At 51.0% G+C, this 26,623-nt stretch overlaps 1 protein-coding gene across 1 annotated transcript in view; it reads left to right on the top strand.

Moving 5' to 3' along the window:
- Positions 1 to 3,155: 3,155 nt before the first annotated feature.
- The window catches only part of LOC147122511 (bifunctional methylenetetrahydrofolate dehydrogenase/cyclohydrolase, mitochondrial-like), a 95,863-nt gene continuing 72,395 nt past the window's right edge, over positions 3,156 to 26,623 (top strand). The window contains exons 1-3 of the mRNA XM_086005133.1: positions 3,156 to 3,268; positions 5,930 to 6,138; positions 17,652 to 17,774. Coding sequence (XP_085861259.1) covers positions 3,156 to 3,268; positions 5,930 to 6,138; positions 17,652 to 17,774 — 445 coding nt within the window. The remainder of the gene's footprint in view (positions 3,269 to 5,929; positions 6,139 to 17,651; positions 17,775 to 26,623) is intronic.

Raw genomic sequence — 26,623 nt, 5'->3', positions numbered from 1 at the left:
AGTGCAGGATGCACCGGCACCCACCTCAGTGACTGAACTGAAAGCCTATCTAGGGCTCCTGAATTATTATAACCGGTTTCTTCCAAACTTATCGATGCTGCTGGCACCCCTGCACAAACTGCTGAGAAAGGAGGAGCCATGGCGTTGGGGGCCAGAGCAAGCGAAAGCGTTTCAGCAGTCAAAGGAGCTACTTCAGTTCAGCAGGGTGTTAGTGCATTATGACGAGAAGAAGGAGCTGATAATGTCCTGCGACGCATCACCTTATGGAGTGGGGGCAGTGTTGGCCCACCGCACGCCAGATGGAGCGGAAAGGCCCATCGGGTTTGTTTCACGCACGCTCACAGCTGCGGAAAAGAACTATTCACAGCTTGATAAAGAGGGGTTGGCCATTATATTTGGAGTAAAGAAATTCCATAAGTACATATATGGGAGGAAGTTTGTAATCAGTACTGACCACAAGCCTCTTATTAGCTTACTGAATGAGATGAAAGCAGTGCCTCAAATGGCATCACAGAGAATAATGAGATGGGCAGTAATACTAAGAGCCTATGAATACGTGATCACGTACAGAGCCGGCAAGGAAAACGGGAACGCGGATGCTCTCAGCTGCCTGCCCCTCTCAAAATCTCCTCGCAGTACTTCCCCTGAGGAGCACGTCCTGATGCTGGATCAGGAGATCAGTCCCCTGATGACTTCAGCGCAAATCCAGGGCTGGACAGCCAAGGACCCCGTTCTGTCAAGGGTCCATGAGTATGTGTTGAAAGGCTGGCCAGATCACCATGAGGGACCGGAGTTCGCGCCGTACAGACAGAGACAGCACGAGCTCAGTGTCCAAGATAGATGTGTGCTATGGGGAGCACGCATCATAGTCCCAGAGCGGGGACGCTCTACTTTGATGGAACAGTTGCATCAATCGCACCCAGGAATGACTAGAATGAAAGGATTGGCTAGGAGCTACCTGTGGTGGCCTAACTTGGATGCTGAAATTGAGTCAAAGGTAAAGTCATGCACTATATGTCAGGAACAGAGGAAGGCACCTGCCGGGGCACCACTCCATCCCTGGGAGTGGCCCAGCAAACCCTGGAGGAGAATTCACATAGACTATGCGGGACCTTTTATGGGCAAAATGTTTTTGCTGCTGGTTGACGCTCACTCAAAGTGGATCGACGTTTATCCAGTGAGCTCTGCAACGACTGATGCCACACTGAATTGTCTCAGGAACAGCTTCAGCACGCATGGTATTCCAGAAATGATTGTATCCGACAATGCACAGTGTTTTGTTAGTGAAGGGAGCAAAGAATTCATGGTAAGGAATGGAATCACACATGTCACCTCGGCTCCATATCACCCAGCCTCAAATGGGTTAGCCGAGCGAGCCGTGCAGACTTTTAAGGAGCTCATGAGGAAGAGCTCAGGTGACACCCTGGAGACCAAGCTCAATAGAGCCTTGTTTAGTTATCGTATAACACCCCAAGCTACCACGGGGCTTTCTCCGGCTGAGTTGATGATGGGGAGAAAGTTGCGGTGCACGTTAGACCTGATACACCCAGATCTCAAAAGCAAGGTTGAGACAAAACAAACAAACCAAAAAGTGTACCATGACAAACATACTAAAGCTCGCCATTTCGCCATAGGGGACTCTGTGTACACCCGGAACTTCGGTTCTGGACCGAAATGGATACCAGGACTAATCCAGGACATTACAGGACCTGTGTCGTACTCCGTGTTACTAGGGGATGGTCGAGTGGTTTGTCAGCATGTGGATCAGCTTTTCAGCCGGCAGCAGGGGGAACTGCCTCAGATGGAACAAAGGGCAGTAGAGGGGGCTGTTCCAGGACCCAGCACGGCTTATAAGGTGCCAGTGGACACTGGTACTGCCAGGCCACAGCGGGACAGAGTAAAACCAACATCAGAGACTACTCCAATCTCAAGTGCGAATGAATCTGAGAACCCACCACAAGTGGAATTAAGATGTTCACAAAGGATTCGCAAGCAACCAGAAAGACTTATACAAACCTGTTAAATTAGTCAGGGGTTAACCATGGTTAGAGCATACTGGTTAATTAAAACGTAGTACCTAGTAAGGGTTATTGTTTAAGAATTGCATACGGCAATCTTAAGGGGGGAGGAGTGTAGTAACCTGGGAGGTTATGAGTAACCTGATCCACCAGGTGGTGCTGTGGCAATTGCTCTCCTGAGTTAAGTCTGATCTGTACTGGTTGTACTCTTTGTTTTGGCTGCCTCATGGCAGAAGCTTTTATGTGCAAGTGTTGATTAAACCATGTTAAGGAGTTAACTGGTGTCCGTCTCCATCTATGGCCACCTCAAGATACCACATATTTTTTGCTAGTTTACTTTCATAATCTATCTTCCCTTTCTTAATTAATCTTTTAGTTATTCTTTGCTGGCTTTTAAATGCTTCCCAATCTTCTATCCTCCCACTAGATTTGGCTACTTTATATGCCCTTGTTTTCAGTCGAATACTATCCTTTATTACTTTACTAACATATTATGGTCACTCATTGCAAGGGATCCTTTACTAGGACATTTTTTATTAATCCTGTCTCATTACACAGGACCAGATCTACGATTGCCTGCCCCCTGGTTGGTTCAGTTACATACTGCTCAAGGAACCCGTCCCTAATACACTCTATGAACTCTTCCTCAATGCAGTGGGGCCTCGGTTTGACGTCTCATCCGACAGACGGCACCTCCGACAGTGCTGCGCTCCCTCGGTACTGCGCCGGGAGTGCTAAGCCTGAGTCACCTTCTCCAACTGTCCTGTCATCGACCTGAAACGTTGACTCTGTGGATGCTGCCTGACCTGCCGAGTGTTTCCAGCCATTTACTGTTGTTATTTCAGATTTCCAGCATCCGCAGTATTTTGCTACTAAATAAATATCATCCGGTTAATCTGAGGAGTCCGAAAACTCCTATCTTCTGCTCTGCACTATTTGGTCATTGAAAATCTGGCCATCTGGTGCTCCAAATGTGCAACCAAAAAAAAGAGAGCTGGAGACACCTCTGCAGACAACTGTGCTGCGTCCAATCCACATGGTTGCAGGCCTTGTCTCTGCTCCTCCCCGTCCCTCTCTCCTTTTTTCTCTCTAGCATTGCTAGTTTTTTTTTTGTTGCATTGCACACACACACACATCATGGCTTCTCTCTGCATCCTCTTGCACCCTCTCCGAGCATCGGTGCTGAAGCTGGCGTCCCGGGGACGCGGCGTGTCGCTGCTGGGCAGGCGGCTGCACACCAGCGGCTGCAGGTAAATGATCTGAATTTATGAATGAGTTTATGAATGAGTGGCTGTGCCCAGGTGAGCTGTCTCCCGGGCCAACGTTCCAAAGCCCCCGGAGCGCGCGCGCCCACCCTCCCGCCCCGGGATTTATGAATGCGGACAAATCCTGCAGAGAAAAAACACACACACAACTGCGGCAATAGCAGCTAAATCCTTTACTTTTGCAAAAAAATAATAATCCCTGTTTGATTAGTTCAGCGGTTGCATTCCAGGCAACAACAACAACCACCACCGCCAACAAAAAAAAGTGACTCCTTTTTTGTTGTTGCAATTTCTTGTCATGCTGGCTGCAAACATCTCTCTGGATTAGATGAGTTTGCAGGTGATTTGGCGGGGTGTCTCCAATGTCGTGCAAAAAGCCTACTTGGGATGGGAGAGCCCGACATCTGGCGGCGAGTTTGCACACAGTGGACTTTGGAGAGTTCTGGCGTCTCCTGGGAATCTCAGTAACTCTGGGGCAATGGCTTTTTTATTTTAAAAAGTGATGAAACAAGCTCTAATGTTACAAAAACTCTCTCAAAAGTCAGTTTCAGGTTAGTAACCAAGGGGGGCATAGATTAAAATAATTGGTCGGAGGTTTAGAGGGGAGTTGAGGAGAACTGTTTTCACCCAGAGGGTGGTGGGGGTCTGGAACTCACTGCCTGAAAGGGTGGGAGAGGCAGAGACCCTCATCACATTTAAAAAGTACTTGGATACGCGCTTGAAGTGCCGTAACCTGCAGGGCTACGGACCCAGAGCTGGAAAGTAAGAAATAAAATCAGAAAATGCTGGAAAGACTCAGCAGGTCAGGCAGCATCTGTGGAGAGAGAAACAGAGTTAACGTTTCAGGTCGATGACCCTTTGGAAAGTGGGATTAGGCCGGATAGCCCTTTTTCGGCCGGCACAGACAAGATGGGCCGTATGGCCTCCTTCTGTGCCGTAAATGTCTATGATTCTAAGTCAGGGACAGCTTCAACCACAGAATACTAACCCGCAGTCTCAAGAAATGCTTTGGAATTCAAAATTCTGAAGGGTTTTGATCAGATAAATGGGGGGTGGGGGCGATGTGGGGAAGAGAGGGAAACTATTTTGCACTAGTTGGTACCTAGAAGGCATCAATTTAAGATCATTACCAAAAGAGAGAGGCAGGGAGATTTTTTATTTTAAGCAGAGGGTTTTAGGACTTGATATGTCCCAACTATAAATAGGAGAGTCCAGAACAGCTTCTAAAAGGGAAGGGGGTAAATATTTGACAAAGAAGCATTTTAAAAGCTACAAGGCAGGAGTGGGGGAGTGGGACTAATCGGAGAGCTCTTTCAAAGAGGTACGACGGGCCGAATGGCCTCCTTCCCTGCTGTGAGATTCTCTGAGTGAGTGCTTGTTTGTTACGGGGTCACTCATACCAAGATGGGAAATAGACAGGCAGGAATAGACCAGCTGGTCCATCAAGCCCGCCCCACACACCACGATGGCTGGAGCATCGTGATTAGACACTTCCATACCCATCCCCCCACCCCCTTCCCCGCCCTGCACCCCCACCCTCGTAACCGTATAATCTCCTGGGAGAAGCGAAAAAACCCAGGGCCAATTAAGGGCAAAAATACACTGGAGAATTTCTCTCTGACCCCCTCAGGAGATTGAATTGTGGAGCCAAGCCCATAGCCTGTGTTACAGTGTGGGGACACACTGCCATCCTAATGTGCTGCACCACTCGTCTGATAGTGAGCTGGTCTGATAGTGAGCAGGCCTGACAGTGAGCTGGTCTGACAGTGAGCTGGTCTGACAGTGAGCAGGTCTGATGGTGAGCAGGTCTGACGGTGAGCAGGTCTGACGGTGAGCAGGTCTGACGGTGAGCAGGTCTGACGGTGAGCAGGTCTGACGGTGAGCAGGTCTGACGGTGAGCAGGTCTGATGGTGAGCTGGTCTGATAGTGAGCTGGTCTGACAGCAGGTCTGACAGTGAGCAGGTCTGATAGTGAGCAGGTCTGACTGAGCAGGTCTGATGGTGAGCAGGTCTGATGGTGAGCAAGTCTGATAGTGAGCTGGTCTGATAGTGAGCTGGTCTGATAGTGAGCAGGTCTGACAGTGAGCAGGTCTGATAGTGAGCAGGTCTGACAGTGAGCAGGCCTGACAGTGAGCACGTCTGACAGTGAGCAGGTCTGATAGTGAGCTGGTCTGATAGTGAGCAGGTCTGATAGTGAGCAGGTCTGATGGTGAGCTGGTCTGACGGTGAGCAGGTCTGACAGTGAGCAGGTCTGATAGTGAGCAGGTCTGATAGTGAGCAGGTCTGATAGTGAGCGGGTCTGATAGTGAGCGGGTCTGATAGTGAGCGGGTCTGATGGTGAGCAAGTCTGATAGTGAGTAGGTCTGATAGTGAGCAGGTCTGATAGTGAGCAAGTCTGATAGTGAGCAGGTCTGATAGCGAGCTGGTCTGATAGTGAGCAGCTCTGATAGTGAGCAGGTCTGATAGTGAGCAGGTCTGATAGTGAGCAGGTCTGATAGTGAGCAGGTCCGACAGTGAGCAGGTGTGACAGTGAGCAAGTCTGACAGTGAGCTGGTCTGACAGTGAGCAGGTCTGACAGTGAGCAGGTCTGACAGTGAGCAGGTCTGACAGTGAGCTGGTCTGAATCTTCTCACGATGCTTGTGACAGATTTCTTGCTCTCACTGTTCTCAGGCAGGAGGCTGTGGTCATCTCGGGGACAGAACTGGCCAAGCAGATTCACAATGAGGTGCGGAGAGACGTAGAGGAATGGGTGGCCCTCGGCAACATGCGACCTCAACTCAGCGTTGTCCTGGTGGGCAGTGACCCCGGCAGCCGCTCGTACGTCAAGAATAAGGCCAAAGCCGCTGCGTCAGTAGGTGAGGACAGTTACCACACTGTACACCCTGACCCTTGGGGAACCAGTGACCGCACTGTACACCCTGACCCCCCGAGAACCAGTGACCACACTGTACACCCTGACCCCCCGAGAACCAGTGACCACACTGTACACCCTGACCCTCCGAGAACCAGTGACCACACTGTACACCCTGACCCTCTGAGAACCAGTGACCACACTGTACACCCTGACCCTCCGAGAACCAGTGACCACACTGTACACCCTGACCCCCCGAGAACCAGTGACCACACTGTACACCCTGACCCTCCGAGAACCAGTGACCACACTGTACACCCTGACCCCCCGAGAACCAGTGACCACACTGTACACCCTGACCCCCCGAGAACCAGTGACCACACTGTACACCCTGACACCCCGAGAACCAGTGACCACACTGTACACCCTGACCCTTGGGGAACCAGTGACCACACTGTACACCCTGACCCTTGGGGAACCAGTGACCACACTGTACACCCTGACCCTTGGGGAACCAGTGACCACACTGTAAACCCTGACCCTTGGGGAACCAGTGACCACACTGTACACCCTGACCCTTGGGGAACCAGTGACCACACTGTACACCCTGACCCTCGGAGAACCAGTGACCACACTGTACACCCTGACCCCCCGAGAACCAGTGACCACACTGTACACCCTGACCCTCTGAGAACCAGTGACCACACTGTACACCCTGACCCTCCGAGAACCAGTGACCACACTGTACACCCTGACCCCCCGAGAACCAGTGACCACACTGTACACCCTGACCCTCCGAGAACCAGTGACCACACTGTACACCCTGACCCCCCGAGAACCAGTGACCACACTGTACACCCTGACCCCCCGAGAACCAGTGACCACACTGTACACCCTGACACCCCGAGAACCAGTGACCACACTGTACACCCTGACCCTTGGGGAACCAGTGACCACACTGTACACCCTGACCCTTGGGGAACCAGTGACCACACTGTACACCCTGACCCTTGGGGAACCAGTGACCACACTGTACACCCTGACCCTCGGAGAACCAGTGACCACACTGTACACCCTGACCCCCCGAGAACCAGTGACCACACTGTACACCCTGATCCTTGGGGAACCAGTGACCACACTGTACACCCTGAGCCCCCGAGAACCAGTGACCACACTGTACACCCTGACCCCCCGAGAACCAGTGACCACACTGTACACCCTGAGCCCCCGAGAACCAGTTGATGTCTCCCCCACTCAGAATATCTCACATCTGGCGGGTACATTGTGACTTTGTGTAATTGTGTCTCAGTGGGTGCTGTGGGAGCGCTGCACTGTCGGAGGGTCAGTACTGAGGGAGCGCTGCACTGTCGGAGGGGCAGTACTGAGGGAGCGCTGCACTGTCGGAGCGGCAGTACTGAGGGAGCGCCGCACTGTCGGAGGGGCAGTACTGAGGGAGCGCCGCACTGTCGGAGGGGCAGTACTGAGGGAGCGCCGCACTGTCGGAGGGGCAGTACTGAGGGAGCGCCGCACTGTCGGAGGGGCAGTACTGAGGGAGCGCCGCACTGTCAGAGGGTCAGTACTGAGGGAGCGCCAAACTGTCAGAGGGGCAGTACTGAGGGAGCGCTGCACTGTCGGAGGGGCAGTACTGAGGGAGCGCCGCACTGTCTGAGGGGCAGTACTGAGGGAGCGCCGCACTGTCGGAGGTGCCGTCTTTTGGATGAGATGTTAAACCGAGGCCCCGTCTGCTCCCTCAGGTGGACGTAAAAGATCCCATGGCACTATTTCGAAGAAGAGCAGGGGAGTTCTCCCCAGTGTCCTGGGGCCAATATTTATCCCTCAATCAACATCACTAAAACAGATTATCTGGACATTATCACATTGCTGTTTGTGGGAGCTTGCTGTGCACAAATTACATAGGAGTACATAGGATATACGGCACAGAAACAGGACATTCGGCCCAACCAGTCCATGCCGGTGTTTATGCTCCTCCCGTCTATCCTCATCTAAATCTATTCCCTTTTCCCTCATATGCATCTTAAATTGGCTGCCGCGTTTCCTACACTACAACAGTGACTGCACTTCAAAATAGTACTTCATTGGCTGTAAAATGATTTGGACGTCCTGAGGCCGTGAAAGGCGCTATAGAAATGCAAGTTCTTTCTTTTCAAAGTCAGTGGAAATAAAAATGGGGAGGGATGTAAAACGAGTTGCTGATTGGCTATCGCACCGTCACACAAAATCAAAATGACCCTCCTGGAATGAATAGTGTTGACCAATGTTCCCTTTAATTTTTTTAGGGTGCGCGGCCCCTTTAAGGGGCTGTGCAGCCCATTCAAAATATTGCACATGTGCGGTTTTTCCTGTTTAAAAGCCTGTGAGCCGGCTGTGCCGGAGTTGAAGAGCGCAGCTTAAAGGGGACATTGGTTGTTGTGTCCGTGTGTTCATAGAGACACTGAAGGCAGGAGTTGGTTTCACAGGTGTTTACTGAACAAAGTCTGGAGGTGAACTAACTGATATAACACAATATACAGGCTTATATAGCCCGAGTGGCCATTACCGGCATTACAGTACACAGGGGGCTCTTAAAGGCACATACACTACAATTCCTCCCCTTTTAGCCAACCAGTACATAATATTTTAAGTAATCATTAATTACATGTTACAAGAACAATAATCTACACATTGCTGCAGTTAATCAATTATAAGTCAGTCTCTCTGGAGGCTTCCTGACTCGGTCCGGATAACGCCTCGGTGGTGTAGTAGTTTCTGGTGGTGTAGTGGGTTCTTTTGGCAAGGCTGATTCGGCTTGAATGCCAGTGTCGGGTTCATCGGGTTCCAGTATCACCGGATCGGAGGTAGATATGGGTATCTCTACTTCATCGTTAGGCGTATAGAGTTGTGGTGTAGGTTGTCCCTTTTCGGATGACTCTATGATTTGGTCAGCATGGCGCCTTATTATGCTTTCTCCAATGTCCACGGTATACATCAGCGTTCCTAGTCGTGTGCAGATAGTTCCAGGCTGCCATTTCTCGGTACGGTAGTCCCGGGCCAAAACTTGTTGACCTATCTGGAAGGTTCTAGTTGGCCTTTCATTCGTGCCTTGAAATTGCCGATTCTCCACGTCCCTTCTGATGTTTGGCTTGATCAAATCCAGCCGGCATCTTAGGCTTCTATTGAAGAACATCATGGCGGGAGTTTGATTTGTAACCATATGTGTTGCATTCCTGTATGCAAACAAGAAGTTATCCACCTTATGCTGAAGTTTTATGTCTTCATTACCCATGGCCTTTATGGCCTTCTTGAAGGTCTGGACAAACCTTTCAGCCAATCCATTGGTGGCGGGATGGTATGGGGTGGACGTGTAGTGCTTAACCCCATTGTTTTTTAAGAACTTCCTGAATTCTTCGGACACAAATTGCGGTCCATTATCAGAACAGATCTGTTCAGGCAGCCCATTCCTGGCAAATATGGTCCTTAATACTGTGATGGTTTTTTCCGTGGTGGTGGAGGACATCTTTATTACCTCCGGCCACTTGGAGTGTGCATCAACTGCGATTAAGAACATTGGCCCCGATTTTCGGCTTGTGTGGGAAATGGTCGGATTTCCCCGAATGTGGGGTTTCTGACACACATAAAAAAGTGTCAGCCAGCCCCATGCAATTTTCCCTCAATTGGCCAATTAATTCCCAGCATGTGGGAAGCCTTGCTAATTGTCTAAATCGAGTCAGAAATCCCCACAGTATGATGTCATCATTCGTGGTGCTTTCAAGGTCCATGGCAAGCACTGCATCCTCTGAAGGCTTCCAAATGAACCATACAGGATGGCATAAGGAGCCTGCAGCAGCTGTGGCCAGTGCCATACCCCGAGCTGCCTTCAAATTCGACGAGGCTTCACTGCAGGCATTATTGGATGGGGTTAGGGCCCACAGGGAGGTCCTCTTCCCTAGGTCAGGGAGGAAGAGGCCTCCCACTGAGACCAATGCTGCATGGATGCAGGTGTCAGCAGATGCCAACTCGCTGGGAGTCACCAGAGGAACCTTGGCATTACATCTCTAACTCCTTCCTTTACTCCCCCACAGTACCATCCAGAGCCCCCGTCCTCACTGTGGAGGAGGAAGAGGCTGTGCAGCCAGACTCCTCAGAGGAAGCTCCAGCCTCTGAGGGCACAGCGTCAGCAGAAGTAAGCGCACCCAGCACCAGCGCAGACACTCACACCTCGGGGGGACCTTCGGGACACAGTAGTGTTGTCACCTGGTGTTTCACAGCTCACAAGTGAGCCTCAGCAGATTCTGGAGACAGGGACAGCAGTGGAGAGTCCTCGTCGGAGGGCGCAGGGCTCTGCCAGCTCAGCTCAGCTGCGCTGCATCTCGACCCTCTGCCTCTGGGTCCATCCGCAAGAGAAGAGGTGATGGATCTCCATGCACAGATGCAGGAGTCTCTGGCAGGTTTTGTCTCCAGGGTCGCTGCGAGTGTGGAGCGAATGGAGGAGTCCATAGCGACCATGAGCAGAGCCTTTGTGGAGTCATTGGTGCATGAACGCAGCACCATGGAAAGGTTGGCAACCTCCATGGAGGAGATAACTCGCCAGCATACGGAAAACATGGTGAGTGCTCATAAGAGAATGACATCTCTTGAGGAGCGTTGGCCATCTGTTGAACAGAGAAACCAGATCTTCATGGAAGTCCTTCTGAGTAGGACTGCCAGTGCAGAAACAGGTCCCACTGGCCCCCTAAAGCGCAGCAAGGTGCTCTCAAGCCACTTCCAAGCGCTGGCCCCTTCTGGCTTGTGCAGCTTCAGGTGAGTGAGCAGCAGCCTGGTGTTCCTGGTAATCATCCTGCTGTTCCTGGTTCTGCTGCTGCCACCTCTGCTGTTGGAGATCCTCTAATGCCAGGAAGGGAAGGTGCCAAAGGTCTCCCATGCTTCTAGCAGATGCCTCGGTTGAGGAGGTCCTGAGTTAGGGTGGTGAGAGGGGCTTCCCAGGAGCTCACACTGAAGAAGTGTGTGAGGCTCCAACTTTCTACAGCTGCTCCTAAGGCTTCAAATAGTTCCCCCAAGCCTTGATCAACAAGGTCCTGCAGCCTGCAAATGCTGCCTCTTTAATCTCTTCAGCCCTCAGCGACCTGCTGCTGCAAGCAAGCAAGCCAGCTGTTTTCACGCCAGCTCTCATCGGCGGGGTTCTCCGCAGGCGGGTTTCAGGTGGGGAAAGCCCCAAAGTCGCAACGGCATGGGAAAATCCACTTCAACAAGCAGATAATTGCTTGTTAGTGCTCCGACGACCAGTCCCGCCAGCGGCGGGCGGGACTGAAGCGGGGCGCGTGAAAACGGCAGTCCGAAAGTCGGACGGGGCGGGGAATCAGGCGGGGGGTCCCGACCCGCCTTTTCCGCGATTTTCGGACCACGGCCGCATGAAAAGCCGCCCGACAGCTGCCCGAAAATCGGGGCCCTTGAATCCATAAATGGACCAGCAAAGTCGATGTGTACCCTTTGCCATGGAGATGAGGGCCACTCCCATGGATGTAGAGGGGCTTGTGGTGGAGCGTTTTGGACCTTCTGGCATCCTAGGCAGCTCTTGGTCATTTCTTCGATGTCTCCATCGATACCTGGCCACCATACAAACGCCCTGGCTAGGTTCTTCATTTTCACTCCACCCAGATGCCCCTCGTGAAGCTCCTTTAGAACTTTATCCTGGAGTTTGGGTGGAATCACCACTCTGGATCCACACATCAAGGTTCCTCGGCACACTGACAGCTGTTCTCTTCTTTGCGAGAATGCTGGCAACAGTGGTTCGCCATGTGCTGGCCATCCCTTCACTGTTAAATCGTAGACTCGTGAGAGAGTCGGGTCATTTCTTGTTTCCCTTTCAATGGCAGAATTTGTTACTGGTAGACATTCGACTATGGTAGAGTGGAACATCTCCACTGGGTCTACTGTAGGTGCCTCTTCTACCGTTGGCAACGGTAGGCGCGATAAACCGTCAGCATTCCCATGCTGTTTTGATCCTTTGTATTCTATGTTATATTGGTGTGCCCCTAGAAAAAGGGACCACCTCTGTAGCCTTTGCGCTGTCATAATGGGAACGCCCTTTTTAGGGTTGAATATGGAGATGAGGGGTTGATGGTCAGTCAACAAGGTAAATTTTTGTCCGTGTAGGTAATGGTTGAATTTCTTCACTCCCCATACCAGGCTGAGTGCTTCCCTGTCGATTTGGGCATAGTTATGCTCAGCTGAGTTCAATGAGCGTGACGCAAAAGCTATCGGCTGTTCCGAGCCATCAGGGAATCTATGCGATAATACCGCTCCTACGCCGTAAGGGGATGCATCGCATGCCAGTCTGATTGGCAGTGATGGGTTGTAATGAGCCAAAACTTCCTTGGACGTGATTAAGTCTTTGCATTTATGGAAGGCACGTTTACAGTCTTCGCTCCATTTCCAAATTACTCCTGTTTGTAGCAGTTCATTAAGAGGGTGCAGAAGAGTTGATAAGTTCGGTAAAAATTTATGATAGTAATTTGTTAATCCCAGGAACTACCTTAATTGTGAAACATTTTCAGGTGCTGGGGCTTTTATGACCGCTTCAATTTTTTCAGGTGACTTATGCAACCCTTCCTTATTAATTATGTGGCCACAATATGATATTTGATTCTGGAAAAATTCGCACTTGGGGCGATTTGCTCGTAGGCCCCGTTTTCTCAGCCTAGTGAGCACCTGCTCCAAATTGGCAAGGTGCTCGTTGTCGTTTTCTCCTGTTACAAGAATGTCGTCTAGGTAGCATTGAGTCCCCGGAAACCCTTGGGAGGACTTGCTCCATAGCTCTTTGCCAGATAGCTGGAGCGGATGCTACTCCGAAAACCAGTCGATTGTACTGGTACAGGCCTTTGTGTGTATTTATCGTGAGATACTTTTTAGAGGCCTCTTCAACCTCCATCTGTAGATATGCCTGTGCCAAGTCAATTTTGGTGAAACGTTTCCCACCGGATAGTGAGGCGAAAATATCTTCTATCCTCGGAAGAGGATACTGTACCGTGTGAAGGACCGGGTTTACAGTCACCTTGAAGTCTCCACAGATGCGAATTTTTCTCTGTTCTTCAGATTTATCATTATTCAACGTTTTCTTCATGACCGGGACGATGGGTGTTGCCCACTCGCTCCAATCTATCTTGGATAATACGCCTGCCTTTTCCAAATTCTCCAGCTCTGCCTCGACTGCTGGACGAATTGCGTATGGCACCGGCCTTGCCTTAAAAACCTTGGGAATTGCCGCATCTTCCACTTTTATTGAGGCGGTGATGCCTTTCAAGGTTCCTAGTTTCTCTTGAAACACTTCCTTGGCGTTGGCCAAGATGTCTTTTAATCGTTCAGGTATGACGTCATCATCATTTTTTTCTTTACTGGTCACCGTCAGTGCCTGAATGGAGTGCCAGTCTAAACGTATCTTCCTGATCCATTCACGTCCCAACAGCGGTGGACCACCATCTTGTAGAACGTATAAATACAACTTCTGTATTTCCTTGCCATTGTATACAACAGGCACCCTTATTTTTCCTTTGGGGTATACTTTCTGCCCCGTATATGTTTTCAAGATAATGGACGTGTCTTTTAAAGGTATATGCGGAAATAGCCGCTCGTAATCCCGTCGATTTATGACGGTCAGAGCTGATCCTGTATCTAGTTCCATTTTAACTGGGGACCCTGCTATCGTGAGGGTAATCCAAATGGTCTGGTAATCTTCCTTGGCAATTACATTATGTAATTTGAGACAGCTTAGTCTTTTGTTTTCGGAGTCGCTATCGCTCTTCTGGTCTTCGGAGCTACTGTCCGTCATCATTTGTACCTTTCTGTACTTTTCTTTATTGATTTTTTTTTTCCTGTCCGTGGATTTTTTTTGTCCAGATCGGCATACCCGTGCAATGTGTCCAATCTTTCCGCATTGCCTGCATGCTTTGTCCTTGAACCAGCAGTCCCTCTGGTCATGGGTGGATCTGCTGCAGCGATAACATCTCTCGAAACCCTGTGTCATTTCATGGGTGCCGAAGTCCTGTGTCTTTTGCTGTATCTCTGCAGCTCCTCTTGCGGCTGCTTCGTATGATACAGCCATACTGAAAGCCTTGTCCAGTGTCAAATCTTTCTCAGAAAGCAGCCTTTTCTGTGTTCCTTCACTTAGGAGACCGCAGACGAATTTGTCTCGAAGATAATCTGCCAGTCCTGCCCCAAATTGGCAGTGCTTTGATAGCTTTCTTAATTCGCTGAGGTAATCAGCGTTACTTTCATCCTTGTGTTGATTCCTCTTGAAGAATTTGAATCGTTCCGCTATCAGCAGCGGTGTTGGGTTTAAGTGCTCCTGTAGGGTATCAACAATTTCCTTAAAATTCTTGTCCTTTGGTTTGGCTGGAGTGATTAAGTTTCGTAACAGCCCGTATGTCTTTGCGCCCATTAGATTTAGAAGTACTGACGCCTTTTTATCATTTTCTATTCCATTTGCGGTGCAATATACCTCCACTCTTTCCACATATGTGGTCCAATCCTCTATATCGTTATCAAAAGCATCAATATTGCCAGACTTAGGCATCCTGGAAAAAAATGGCGCTTCCCGCGCTTTTCTTCCTTTGCTGCAGAAAAGATATGGCGCTTCCCGCGCTTTCCCGCCGCTGCTGCCGATGACAACGCTGTTTTCCGCGTTTAAAATTTTTTTATTTACAGGTGGAGACTCGTTCCCGCCGGACTCTCTCTGCTAGGTCCGAACGCCGACCTGCTTGCAGCGCCGGCTGTCTCCCGAGTGCTCCCCCTGTCTGTTTCTGATTGCCGCCGCCTTCGCTGCTTGGCCTGGCTGCAGAGCCAGCCGATGGAGCCCCAGCCTGCCACCCAGGAAGGATTATTGCAGTACCTGCCACCAGCTCGGCTAGCTGGTGAAACCACAGCTTTTTTTTTTCTTGCTTTTCTTCGACTTTGGACGTCTGAGGAATCGATGTCCTTGAGGTGCTGCCGAATTGCATGTAAGTCCGTTTCCAATTCGTCGCCACTGTTGTGTCCGTGCGTTAATAGAGACACTGAAGGCAGGAGTTGGTTTCACAGGTGTTTACTGAACAAAGTCTGGAGGTGAACTAACTGATACAACACAATATACAGGCTTATATAGCCCGAGTGGCCATTACCGGCATTACAGTACACAGGGGGCTCTTAAAGGCACATACACTACATTGGTGTTGACACATAATCCTGTCATGATTGGAAACCAATTATATGGGAGACTGAGGTGCAGGAAAAATTCTAAAAATATTTTTTGTAATCCCAGAACTGTATAATTTTTTGCTGCAGCAAATCGCTCACACCTGGGGAGACCAAACGCAGGTCAGGCGACCGCTTTGTGGAACACCTCCGTTCAGTCCGCAAGCGTGACCCCGAGCTTCCGGTCGCCTGTCGCTTTAATTCTCCGCTCCACTCCCACTTTGATCCCTCCGTCCTCGGCCTCTTGCATTGTTCCAATGAAGCTCAGCGGAAGCTCGAGGAACAGCATCTCATCTTTCGATTTGGCACTTTACAGCCTTCTGGACTCAACATTGAGTTCAACAATTTCAGACCAGAACCTCGGCCCCCATTTTTTCCACATGGCAGCTGTTGATGTTTCTGCCATCCCCATTTACACTTCCTGGAGACCCTATCACAGACCGTCCCTTTTGTTCTTTCGTCCCCTCCCCCCTTTCCCTGCCCTGCACTTGCTCAAAATCTGTTACATCTCCAACTTTTTCCAGTTCTGAAGAAGGGTCATCGACCTGAAACATTGGGCTGGATTTTGTCAATGGGGACGTGAAGGAGGCGGGACTCCCACTTTTTAGGTTGTAGTCCCGCCTCCATCAACCCACGCTATTTTCCCTTGATTGACCTTGTTAAGCCCGCCCAGCGGGCTCAGCAGGCCAATTAAGGAACACCCGGTTACAGGTGACGTCAGTGATTGACATTTCATCTGTCAAGAGCTTATGACAGATGAAAAATCAGCGTTTGACAGCTCTGTGAAGCTGTCAATCACTGACAATCTGTCTTCTAACTTGAGTCCTTCTACTCAGACTCACTTAGAGATCTCTCCAGACCAGAAAGCAGAGGCTGCAGCTTTTGACATTTCAGCGGCCATTCTGCTTTCTGTGCCGGTGAACTGAGGAACTCCCGAGAACTGAAGGAAGGAAGCCTGCAGGAGAAAGTAAAGGTAAGTAAAACTTATTAAAACACTTTACACTTAACTCACACACTTACCTCTGCACACATGCACCCATCACTCACCTGCACAACGGACATCTCGACCCCTCCAACCCCTGCAGACCGACGGTCCGCCTCGCTAACTTGGCGTGGTTCAGAGCCGTCGAGAAGCCCACACTCCAGGGCTAAAAATAGGGATAAGGGAAAAATTGGCACTAATCCCCTTCCCGCCTTGGGGAGGCGGCTCCCAGCATGGGTCGGGTACCCGCCTCCTGGGACATTGGCACGGAGGCGGGTTGGGGGGCTGGATGGGTTCCTGCCCCCCGATTCTGCAATTTTCCCACCACTCCCGCCTCCAAACCCGCCTCCACGGGGGCTTGGAAATTCGAGCCCGTTAACTCCGCAGATGCTGCCTGACCTGCTGAGTTTCCAGCATTTTCTGTTTTTATTTCAGATTTCCAGCAGCCGCAGTATTTTCCTTTTTGTAATAGCTCGCACTTTCTGTGCTGTAAACTTCTCTAACCCACTATTTGTATACGCCTATCTGTGTACATGAAACCTGTAAAGTAGGGACACCTAAGCAACTGGTATCATCTGTCCTTTTTCCGCAGCTGTCCTTATTTCCTAAATGGGCAGTGTACGTACTGCAAAGGCTGTCAGTAGAATGGCGAGTTCTTCACCCAGCATCCATAGCGGCAGAGAAACCGCTCTATCCCTGGGACAGAGCTGTGCGAGCATTCAATCCCACAGATATAGAGTAGTTTCTCAGATGCTAAGAATGCTCTGTAAAGAGCTCGCCATTCCACAAAAAACGTTTAAGAACATAAGAATTAGGAGCAGGAGTCGGCCATTCGGCCCCTCGAGCCTGCTCCGCCATTCAATAAGATCATGGCTGATCTTCGACCTCAACTCCACTTTCCCGCCCGATCCCCATATCGCTTGATTCCCCGAGAGTCCAAAAATCTATCGATCTCAGTCTTGAATATACTCAATGACTGAGCCTCCACAGCCCTCTGGGGTAGAGAATTCCAAAGATTCACCACCCTCCGAGTGAAGGAATTTCTCCTCATCTCAGTTTTAAATGGCCGACCCCTTATCCTGAGACTGTGACCCCTAGTTCTAGACTCTCCAGCCAGGGGAAACAGCCTCTCAACATCTACCCTGTCAACCACTCCCTGTGGGAGCGAGTTCCACGTTTCTCCTGAATTCCCCACTGGATTTATTAGTGTTTATCTTATATTGATGGTCTCTGGTTCTGGTCTCCCCCCTACACAAGTGGAAACATCTTCTCTATGTCTAAAATCTGATTAATAACATCACTTTTGTCTTCAGGCATCACCAGTGAGACTATTTTGCGACCAGATAGCATATCTCAGGAAGAACTCATGGAACTAATTGATAAACTGAACAGGGATCCAATGGTCACTGGTTTGCTGGTACAATTACCTCTTCCAGGTAAGATTTCAGAAAAGTGGGAATTGGAAGGTGAATCTTTCCATGGAGTGGTTACACCTACCCTGTTTTGCCCAATGTAATTTCTTACATGTCCTTTTTTAAAATTCATTCATGGGGTGTGGACATCGCTGGCAAGGCCAGCATTTATTGCCCATCCCTAATTGCCCTTGAGAAGGTGGTGGTGAGCCGCCTTCTTGAGCCGCTGCAGTCCGTGTGGTGAAGGTGCTCCCACAGTGCTGTTAGGGAGGGAGTTCCAGGATTTTGACCCAGCGACGATGAAGGATCGGCTGATATATTTCCAAGCCACGATGGTGTGTGACTTGGAGGGGAACTTGGAGGTGGTGGTGTTCCCATGCGCCGGCTGCCCTTGTCCTTCTAGGTGGTAGAGGTCGCGGGTTTGGGAGATGCTGCCGAAGAATATATCCTCGAATCGTGAAATAAAAACAGCACCAAAAAAAATGCTGGACATACTCAGCAGGTCAGGCAGCATCTATGGAGCGAGAAACAGAGTTAACGTTTCAGGTCAATGGCCTTTCATCAGAACCGGAAGATGTTAAGAGATGTAACAGGTTTTAAGAAGGTACAGAGGCAGGGAAAAGTGAGTGAGGGGAAGAACAATAGGGAAGGTGTGTGATGTGGAGGGCAGGAGCGATTAAATGACAATAGGGATAATGGTGCGAGGCAAAAGGGGGTGGTAATGGGACAAGTAAAGAAACATTGAACTCAATGTTGAGTCCGGAAGGTTGTAAAGTGCCTAATCAAAAGATGTGGTGCTGTTCCTCACGCTTCCATTAAGCAGCTTTCGATTTGGCACTTCACATCCTTCTGGCTTCCACACTGAGTTCAACAATTTCAGATCATAACCACCGTCCCCATTTTCTCGGATAGCAGAGTAGAATCCTAGAATAATACAGCACAGAAGGAGGCCATTCGGCCCATCGAGCCTGCGCCGGCTCTTTCGAGGAGGAATCCAGTTAGTCCCACTCCCTCCCCGCTCTTTCCCCATATCCCTGCAATTTTTTCTCCTTCAAGTATTTATCCAATTCCCTTTTGAAGGCTACTATTGAATCTGTATCCACCGCCCTATCAGGCAGCGCATTCCAAATCCTCACCACTCAGTTCAATTCAATTCAATTCAATTCAATTCAATTTTATTTGTCATATATGCAGCAGACGTGTGTACTGCACAATGAAATGTTGATTTTTACGAGTCCTCCCAACATTGGAATAAATATGGCATAACAATGATAAAATACTAATAGAAATACAGTAATAATAAATAAAACAACAGTAATAAATAATAATAAATTATACGTTGATGAGTCTTATGGCCTGGGGGTAGAAGCTGTTTCGAAACCTGCTGGTACGAGACCGTATGCTTCGGTATCTCTTACCGGACGGGAGCAGGGCGAAGAGGTTGTGGCTGGGGTGGCTCGCGTCTTTAATGATTCTCAGGGCCTTCCCCCGGCACCTCTCTGGGTAGATATCCTGCACAGCAGGTAGTTTAATTCCTATAGTATGTTGTGCAGCTTTCACCACCATCTGTAGAGCCTTGCGGTCTGTGGCGGTGCAGTTGCCATACCAGGTAGTGATGCAGCCGGACAGGATACTCTCGATGGTGCACCGGTAGAAGTTGCTAAGAATCTGGGGGGCCATTCCAAATTTCTTCAGTCTCCTGAGGAAGAACAGGCGTTGGCATGCCTTCTTGGTTACAACGTCGATGTGATGGGACCACGTTAAGTCCTCCGTAATGAATACACCCAGGAATTTGAAGCTGCTGACCCTCTCCACCTCAGCCCCTTCGATGTAGATTGGGGTGTGTCCCTCCCCCTGCCGCTTCCTGTAGTCCACGATTATCTCCTTTGTTTTGCTGATGTTGAGGGAGAGGTTGTTGTACTTGCACCATTCTCCTAGGGCTCTTATCTCCTTCCTGTAGCCTGTCTCGTCGCCATCTGTGATCAGGCCTACAACGGTAGTGTCATCAGCAAACTTGATAATAGAGTTGGAGTTGTGCATGGCCACGCAATCGTGAGTAAACAGGGAGTTCAGAAGGGGGCTGAGCACACAACCCTGGGGAGCTCCCGTGTTCAGGATCAGTGTTGAGGAGGTGTTACTGCCTATTTTCACCACCTGGGGTCTGCCCGTCAGGAAGTCCAGGATCCAGTTGCATAGGGAGGTGTTAAGTCCTAGCTCACTGAGCTTGTTGACAAACTTGGAGGGGATAATGGTATTGAATGCTGAACTATAATCAATGAACAACATTCTCACATAGGTGTTCCTCTTATCCAGGTGTGATAAGGCAGTGTGCAGTACAGTGGCGATGGCATCATCCCTAGATCTGTTTGGGCGGTAAGCAAATTGGAGTGGGTCCAGTGTGTCAGTTAGTAAGGAGTTGATGTGGGTTTTGACCAGCCTCTCAAAGCACTTCATGATGACAGAAGTGAGTGGCGGTAGTCGTTTAAACAGGTTACTTTTGTTTTTTTGGGGACTGGAATAACCGACGTCATCTTGAAGCGGGTGGGGACTACAGACTGGTACAGTGAACGGTTGAATATATCCGTAAACACGGCTGCCAGTTAGTCAGCGCATGCTCTAAGGACACGCCCAGGGATTCCATCTGGACCGGGTGCTTTGTGGGTGTTCATTCTCTTAAAGGTCTTGCTCACGTCAGCCACGGAGATTGAGAAGACCCGGTCGTCCTGAGCCGCGGGCGCCCTTGTAACAGGCCAGTTGTTGTTGGCCTCAAACCGGGCGTAAAAAGTGTTAAGCTCATCTGGGAGAGAGGCATTGCTGGGCATGACACAGCTGGGTTTCCCTTTGTAGTCCGTAATAGATTGTAGTCCACTCCACATCCTTTGCGAATTTTTCCTCATGTCGTCTCTGGTTCACCAATCACCTTAAATCCATGCCCTCCCGTTATCGACCCTTCAGCCATTGGAAACAGTTTCTCTTTATTTACTCTCTCTAAACCCTTCATGATTTTAAACACCTCGATCAAATCTCCTCTTAACCTTCTCTGCTCCAAGGAGAACAACCCCAGCTTCTCCAGTCTATCCACGTGACTCTAATCCCTCATCCCTGGAACCATTCTAGTAAATCTCTTCTATACCCTCTCCAAAGCCGAGCCAGTGATTTATAAAGGTTCAGCACAACTTCCTGGCTTTTGTGCTCTCTGCCTCTATTTATAATGCCCAGGATCCCATGTGCTTTATTAACTGCTTTGTTAACCTGTCCTGCCACCTTCAGAGATTTGCACAATCACCCACAGGTCTCTCTGTTCTTGAACCCCCTTAAAATTGAACCAGGGGTGAGGGATTGCAATCCCCCAGTCCTTTGGCACCACCCCTGTATCTAAGGAGGACTGGAAGATTGTGGTCAGCATCTCCGCAATTTCTACCCTTACTTCTCTCAGCAACCCAGGATGCTTCCGATCCGGACTGGGTGACTTATCAATTTTAAGTACTGCCAGCCTTTCTGGTACTGAGGGAGTGCTGCACTGTTGGAGGGGCAGTACTGAGGGAGTGCTGCACTGTCGGAGGGGCAGTACTGAGGGAGTGCTGCACTGTCGGAGGGGCAGCACTGAGGGAGTGCCGCACTGTCGGAGGGGCAGTACTGAGGGAGTGCTGCACTGTCGGAGGGGCAGTACTGAGGGAGTGCTGCACTGTTGGAGGGGCAGCACTGAGGGAGTGCTGCACTGTCGGAGGGGCAGCACTGAGGGAGTGCCGCACTGTCGGAGGGGCAGCACTGAGGGAGTGCCGCACTGTCGGAGGGGGAGCACTGAGGGAGTGCCGCACTAGGAGGGGCAGTACTGAGGGAGTGCTGCACTGTCGGAGGGGCAGTACTGAGGGAGTGCTGCACTGTCGGAGGGGCAGTACTGAGGGAGTGCTGCACTGTCGGAGGGGCAGCACTGAGGGAGTGCCGCACTGTCGGAGGGGCAGCACTGAGGGAGTGCCGCACTAGGAGGGGCAGTACTGAGGGAGTGCCGCACTGTCGGAGGGGCAGTACTGAGGGAGTGCTGCACTGTCGGGGGGCAGTACTGAGGGAGGGCTGCACTGTCGGAGGGGCAGTACTGAGGGAGTGCTGCACTGTCGGGGGGCAGTACTGAGGGAGGGCTGCACTGTCGGAGGGGCAGTACTGAGGGAGTGCTGCACTGTCGGAGGGGCAGTACTGAGGGAGTGCCGCACTGTCGGAGGGGCAGTACTGAGGGAGTGCTGCACTGTCGGAGGGGCAGCACTGAGGGAGTGCCGCACTGTCGGAGGGGCAGTACTGAGGGAGTGCTGCACTGTCGGGGGGCAGTACTGAGGGAGGGCTGCACTGTCGGAGGGGCAGTACTGAGGGAGTGCTGCACTGTCGGGGGGCAGTACTGAGGGAGGGCTGCACTGTCGGAGGGGCAGTACTGAGGGAGTGCTGCACTGTTGGAGGGGCAGCACTGAGGGAGTGCCGCACTAGGAGGGGCAGTACTGAGGGAGTGCTGCACTGTCGGGGGGCAGTACTGAGGGAGCGCCGCACTGTCGGAGGGGCAGTACTGAGGGAGTGCTGCACTGTCGGAGGGGCAGCACTGAGGGAGTGCTGCACTGTCGGAGGGGCAGTACTGAGGGAGTGCCGCACTGTAGGAGGGGCAGTACTGAGGGAGTGCTGCACTGTCGGGGGGGCAGTATTTAGGGAGCTCTGCACTGTCAGAGGGACAGTACTGAGGGAGCGCTGCACTGTCAGAGGGGCAGTACTGAGGGAGTGCCGCACTGTAGGAGGGGCAGTACTGAGGGAGTGCTGCACTGTCGGGGGGCAGTACTGAGGGAGCGCTGCACTGTCGGAGGGGCAGTACTGAGGGAGTGCCGCACTGTTGGAGGGGCAGTACTGAGGGAACGCTGCACTGTTGGAGGGGCAGTACTGAGGGAGCTCTGCCCTGTCGGAGGGGCAGTACTGAGGGAGCGCCGCACTGTCGCAGGGGCAGTACTGAGGGAGCGCCGCACTGTCGGAGGGGCAGTACTGAGGGAGCGCCGCACTGTCGGAGGGGCAGTACTGAGGGAGCGCCGCACTGTCGGAGGGGCAGTACTGAGGGAGTGCCGCACTGTTGGAGGGGCAGTACTGAGGGAGTGCTGCACTGTTGGAGGGGCAGTACTGAGGGAGTGCTGCACTGTTGGAGGGGCAGTACTGAGGGAGTGCTGCACTGTTGGAGGGGCAGCACTGAAGGAGCGCTGCACTATTGGAAGGTGCAGTACTGATTGAGCGCTGCCCTGTCAGAGGGGCAGTATTTAGGGAGCTCTGCACTGTCGGAGGGACAGTACTGAGGGAGCTCTGCACTGTCGGAGGGGCAGTACTGAGGGAGCGCCGCACTGTCGGAGGGGCAGTACTGAGGGAGTGCTGCACTGTCGGAGGGGCAGTACTGAGGGAGCGCCGCACTGTCAGAGGGGCAGTACTGAAGGAGCGCCGCACTGTCATAATGCAGTCAAGCAGAGTCAGCTTGGTTTTAGGAAAGGGAAATCATGTTCAACAAATTTGCTGGAGTTCTTTGAGGATGTAACAAGTAGGGTGGACAAAGGTGAGCCAGTGGATGTGGTGTATTTGGATTTCCAGAAGGCATTCGATAAGGTGCCACTTAAAAGGTTACTGCATAAGATAAGAGCTCACAGAGTTGGGGGTAATATATTAGCATGGATAGAGAATTGGTTAACTAACAGAAAGCAGAGCCGGGGTAAATGGGTCATTTTCCAGTTGGCAAACGGTAACTAGTGGGGTGCCACAGGGACCGGTGCTCGGGCCTCAACTATTTACAATCTATATTAATGACTTGGATGAAGGGACTGAGTGTAATGTAGCCAAGTTTGCGGATGATACAAAGATGGGTGGGAAAGCAAGTTGTGCAGAGGACTCAAAGAACCTGCAAAGGGATATAGACAGGCTAAGTGAGTGGGCAAACATTTGGCAGATGGAGTATAATGTGGGAAAGTGCGAGGTTATCCACTTTAGCAGGAAAAATAAAAAAGCAAATTATTATTTAAATGGAGAGAGATTACAAAATGCTACAGTTCAGAGGGACCTGGGGGTCCTTGTACATGAAACACAAAAAGTTAGCATGCAGGTACAGCAAGTAATCAAAAAGGCAAATGGAATGTTGGCCTTTATTTCAAAGGGGTTGGAGTATAAAAGCAGGGAAGTCCTGCTACAACTGTACAGGGTGTTGGTGAGACCACACCTGGAGTACTGTGTACAGTTTTGGTCTCCTTATTTAAGGAAGGATATACTTGCATTGGAGGCAGCTCAGAGAAGGGTCACGAGGTTAATTCCAGAGATGAGGGGGTTGAATTATGAGGAAAGGTTGAGCAGGCTGGGCCTATACTCATTGGAATTTAGAAGAATGAGAGGTGATCTTATTGAAACATATAAGATACTGAGGGGGCTCGAAAAGGTAGATGCAGAGAGGATGTTTCCCCTCGTGGGGAAATCTAGAACGAGGGGCCACAGTTTCAGAATAAAGGGTCACCGTTTTAGAACTGAGATGAGGAGGAATTTCTTCTCTCAGAGGGTCGTAAATCTGTGGAATTCTCTGCCCCAGAGAGCCGTGGAGGCTGGGTCATTAAATACATTTAAGGTGGAGATAGACAGATTTTTGCAAGATAAGGGAGTGAAGGGTTATGGGGAGCGGGCGGGGAAGTGGCTTTGAGCCCAAGATCAGCCATGATCTTATTGAATGGCGGAGCAGGCTCGAGGGGCCAAGTGGCCTATTCCTGCTCCTATTTCTTATGTTCTTATGTCGGAGGGGCAGTACTGAGGGATCGCTGCATTGTCGGAGGGTTTGTACCGAGGGATTTTTCTAAATCTGCTGTAGTTCTCTAAGAAGAATGAATGAATGGGTAGTAATATTAACATAGCTGCTGCTATAGAGTTCCTGGGTGTGGATCGGGCCTGTTGCATGACCAAGACAAGTGCATTCTTGGTTGTTTGATAAGCGGATCACACTCTGAATGATTCATTTTGCGGGGCGTGGGGGGCGGGCGGTGTTGATAGAGCAACAACACCTCAGCAGCTAAGCAAACAGTCCCTCTTCCCTCTGAACATGTTATAAAGGGAGGGGTCACCAGCCATTCGGACAGAAGATGCAACTAATGGAAAATGTGAGTCTTGTTCACCTATAGATCACAGGACCTGTCCCAGCAACGGTGCCAGATGTGCAGTAAAGCGGAATGTGTCCCAGATCTCTTCCTTGAGAGCGTGAGAGCCCTTGGAATTTTGGGTGGCATTGGTGGGAGGTGAGGGTAGCAGGGAGACTTGACAGCTGTGATACCTTGGCCTGTGATAGGCGGAAAGTGGAGAGAGAGAGAGAGAGAGAGAGAAAGCTCATTTTTTAATGGGAATTGGAAGAAAAAAGTGTGGTAAACCACTGTTATTGTTATTCACTTGTTGTTGTTGTTGTTGCTGCACACTGTTGTACCTATGCATGCCTCAACATGTCTCGGCTGGCTCCACCCACAGGCCCAGGTATAAAGGTGATTGACCTGCAGCCCCCTGCCTTCTTGGAACCCAGTCAACCACGAGAGGCATGCTCTGTTCTTTGCTAATAAAAGCCTTTAGTTACTCTCCTAACTCTCCGTCTTTTATGAGTAATTGATAGCGCATCAATTTTATTAGCAAAAACAAAATGTCGACAAACGCTGAACAGCAGGCTGCTGCACCAAACGCTGAGCAGCAGGAGCTGCTGCGAGCCCTCAGACCAACATGCCTGGACCTAGACCCCCAAGAAGCGGGTTCGGCTACCAAATTCGCGCATTGGCTGCGTTGCTTCGAGGCCTACCTGCAAGCCTCAACTGTGACCCTGGACGAAAACAAGTTGGAAATCCTGGCCTCAAAGGTGAGCCACCAAGTTTATACAATAATCCAGGACGCGACGACCTACGCGGCGGCTATCGATCTGCTAAAAGGGCAATACGCACGCCCGGTAAATACGGTCTATGCCCGGCACCTCTTAAGATCCCGCAGACAGCAGCCCGGGGAATCGGTGGAGGCCTTCCTACGGGCACTACGGATACTCGGCCGAGACTGCGATTGCAAAGAAGTATCAGCCGCAGCACACACGGAGGGACTGATCCGAGATGCTTTCGTTGCGGGTCTAAGGTCCGACTACTGCCGGCAGAGACTGTTGGAAAAGGGAGAAATGGACCTGAGAAAGGCAGTGTCCCTCGCGCTCTCGCTGGACGCGGCCCACAGGAATATGGACGCCTTCTCCCCTAACCTCTCCGCAACGTGGACGCCACAACCTTGGGTCATGGGACCGCCACCTTCAACTGCTGCTGCGATGTCCAAGGCACAGAAATGTTATTTTTGTGGCCAGGCAAAACACCCCAGAGCACGCTGCCCGGCGAGAAACGCTACCTGCTCCGGCTGCGGGAAGAAAGGACACTATGTCAGCGCCTGCAAAGGTAAAACCGCTAACGCCAGCAACGCCGCGTGCGAACCGTGGGGGCAGCCATCTTGTCCGCCATCTTGGGCTCCCCCAGCCGCGTGGGGATCGGGACCATGGGCGCCGCTATTTTGTCCGCCATCTCGGATGTCTCCAACTTCAACCACGGGGGACCCGGACTCAACCACCGCCTCATCTGACGACCACATCGACTCCCGTTTCCCGTTTGCCATCCCTTGCTCAGACATGACCAGTACCACGGTCATTAAATGTCTGAATGACCTCTTCGCCTTGTTCGGTTTCCCTAGCTATATTCATAGCGACAGGGGCTCATCCTTTATGAGCGACGAACTCCGGCAGTACCTGCTCTCGAGAGGTATCGCTACAAGCAGGACCACCAGCTACAACCCCCGGGGGAATGGCCAGGTGGAAAGGGAGAATGCGACGGTCTGGA

This window comes from Somniosus microcephalus, chromosome 2 (assembly GCF_052327205.1).
Source record: "Somniosus microcephalus isolate GS21.2 chromosome 2, FLI_Smic_1.0, whole genome shotgun sequence".
NCBI lineage: Eukaryota > Metazoa > Chordata > Chondrichthyes > Squaliformes > Somniosidae > Somniosus > Somniosus microcephalus.
The sequence above is the reverse complement of the archived record's forward strand: the minus strand, read 5'-3'. Positions and strand labels throughout refer to the sequence as shown.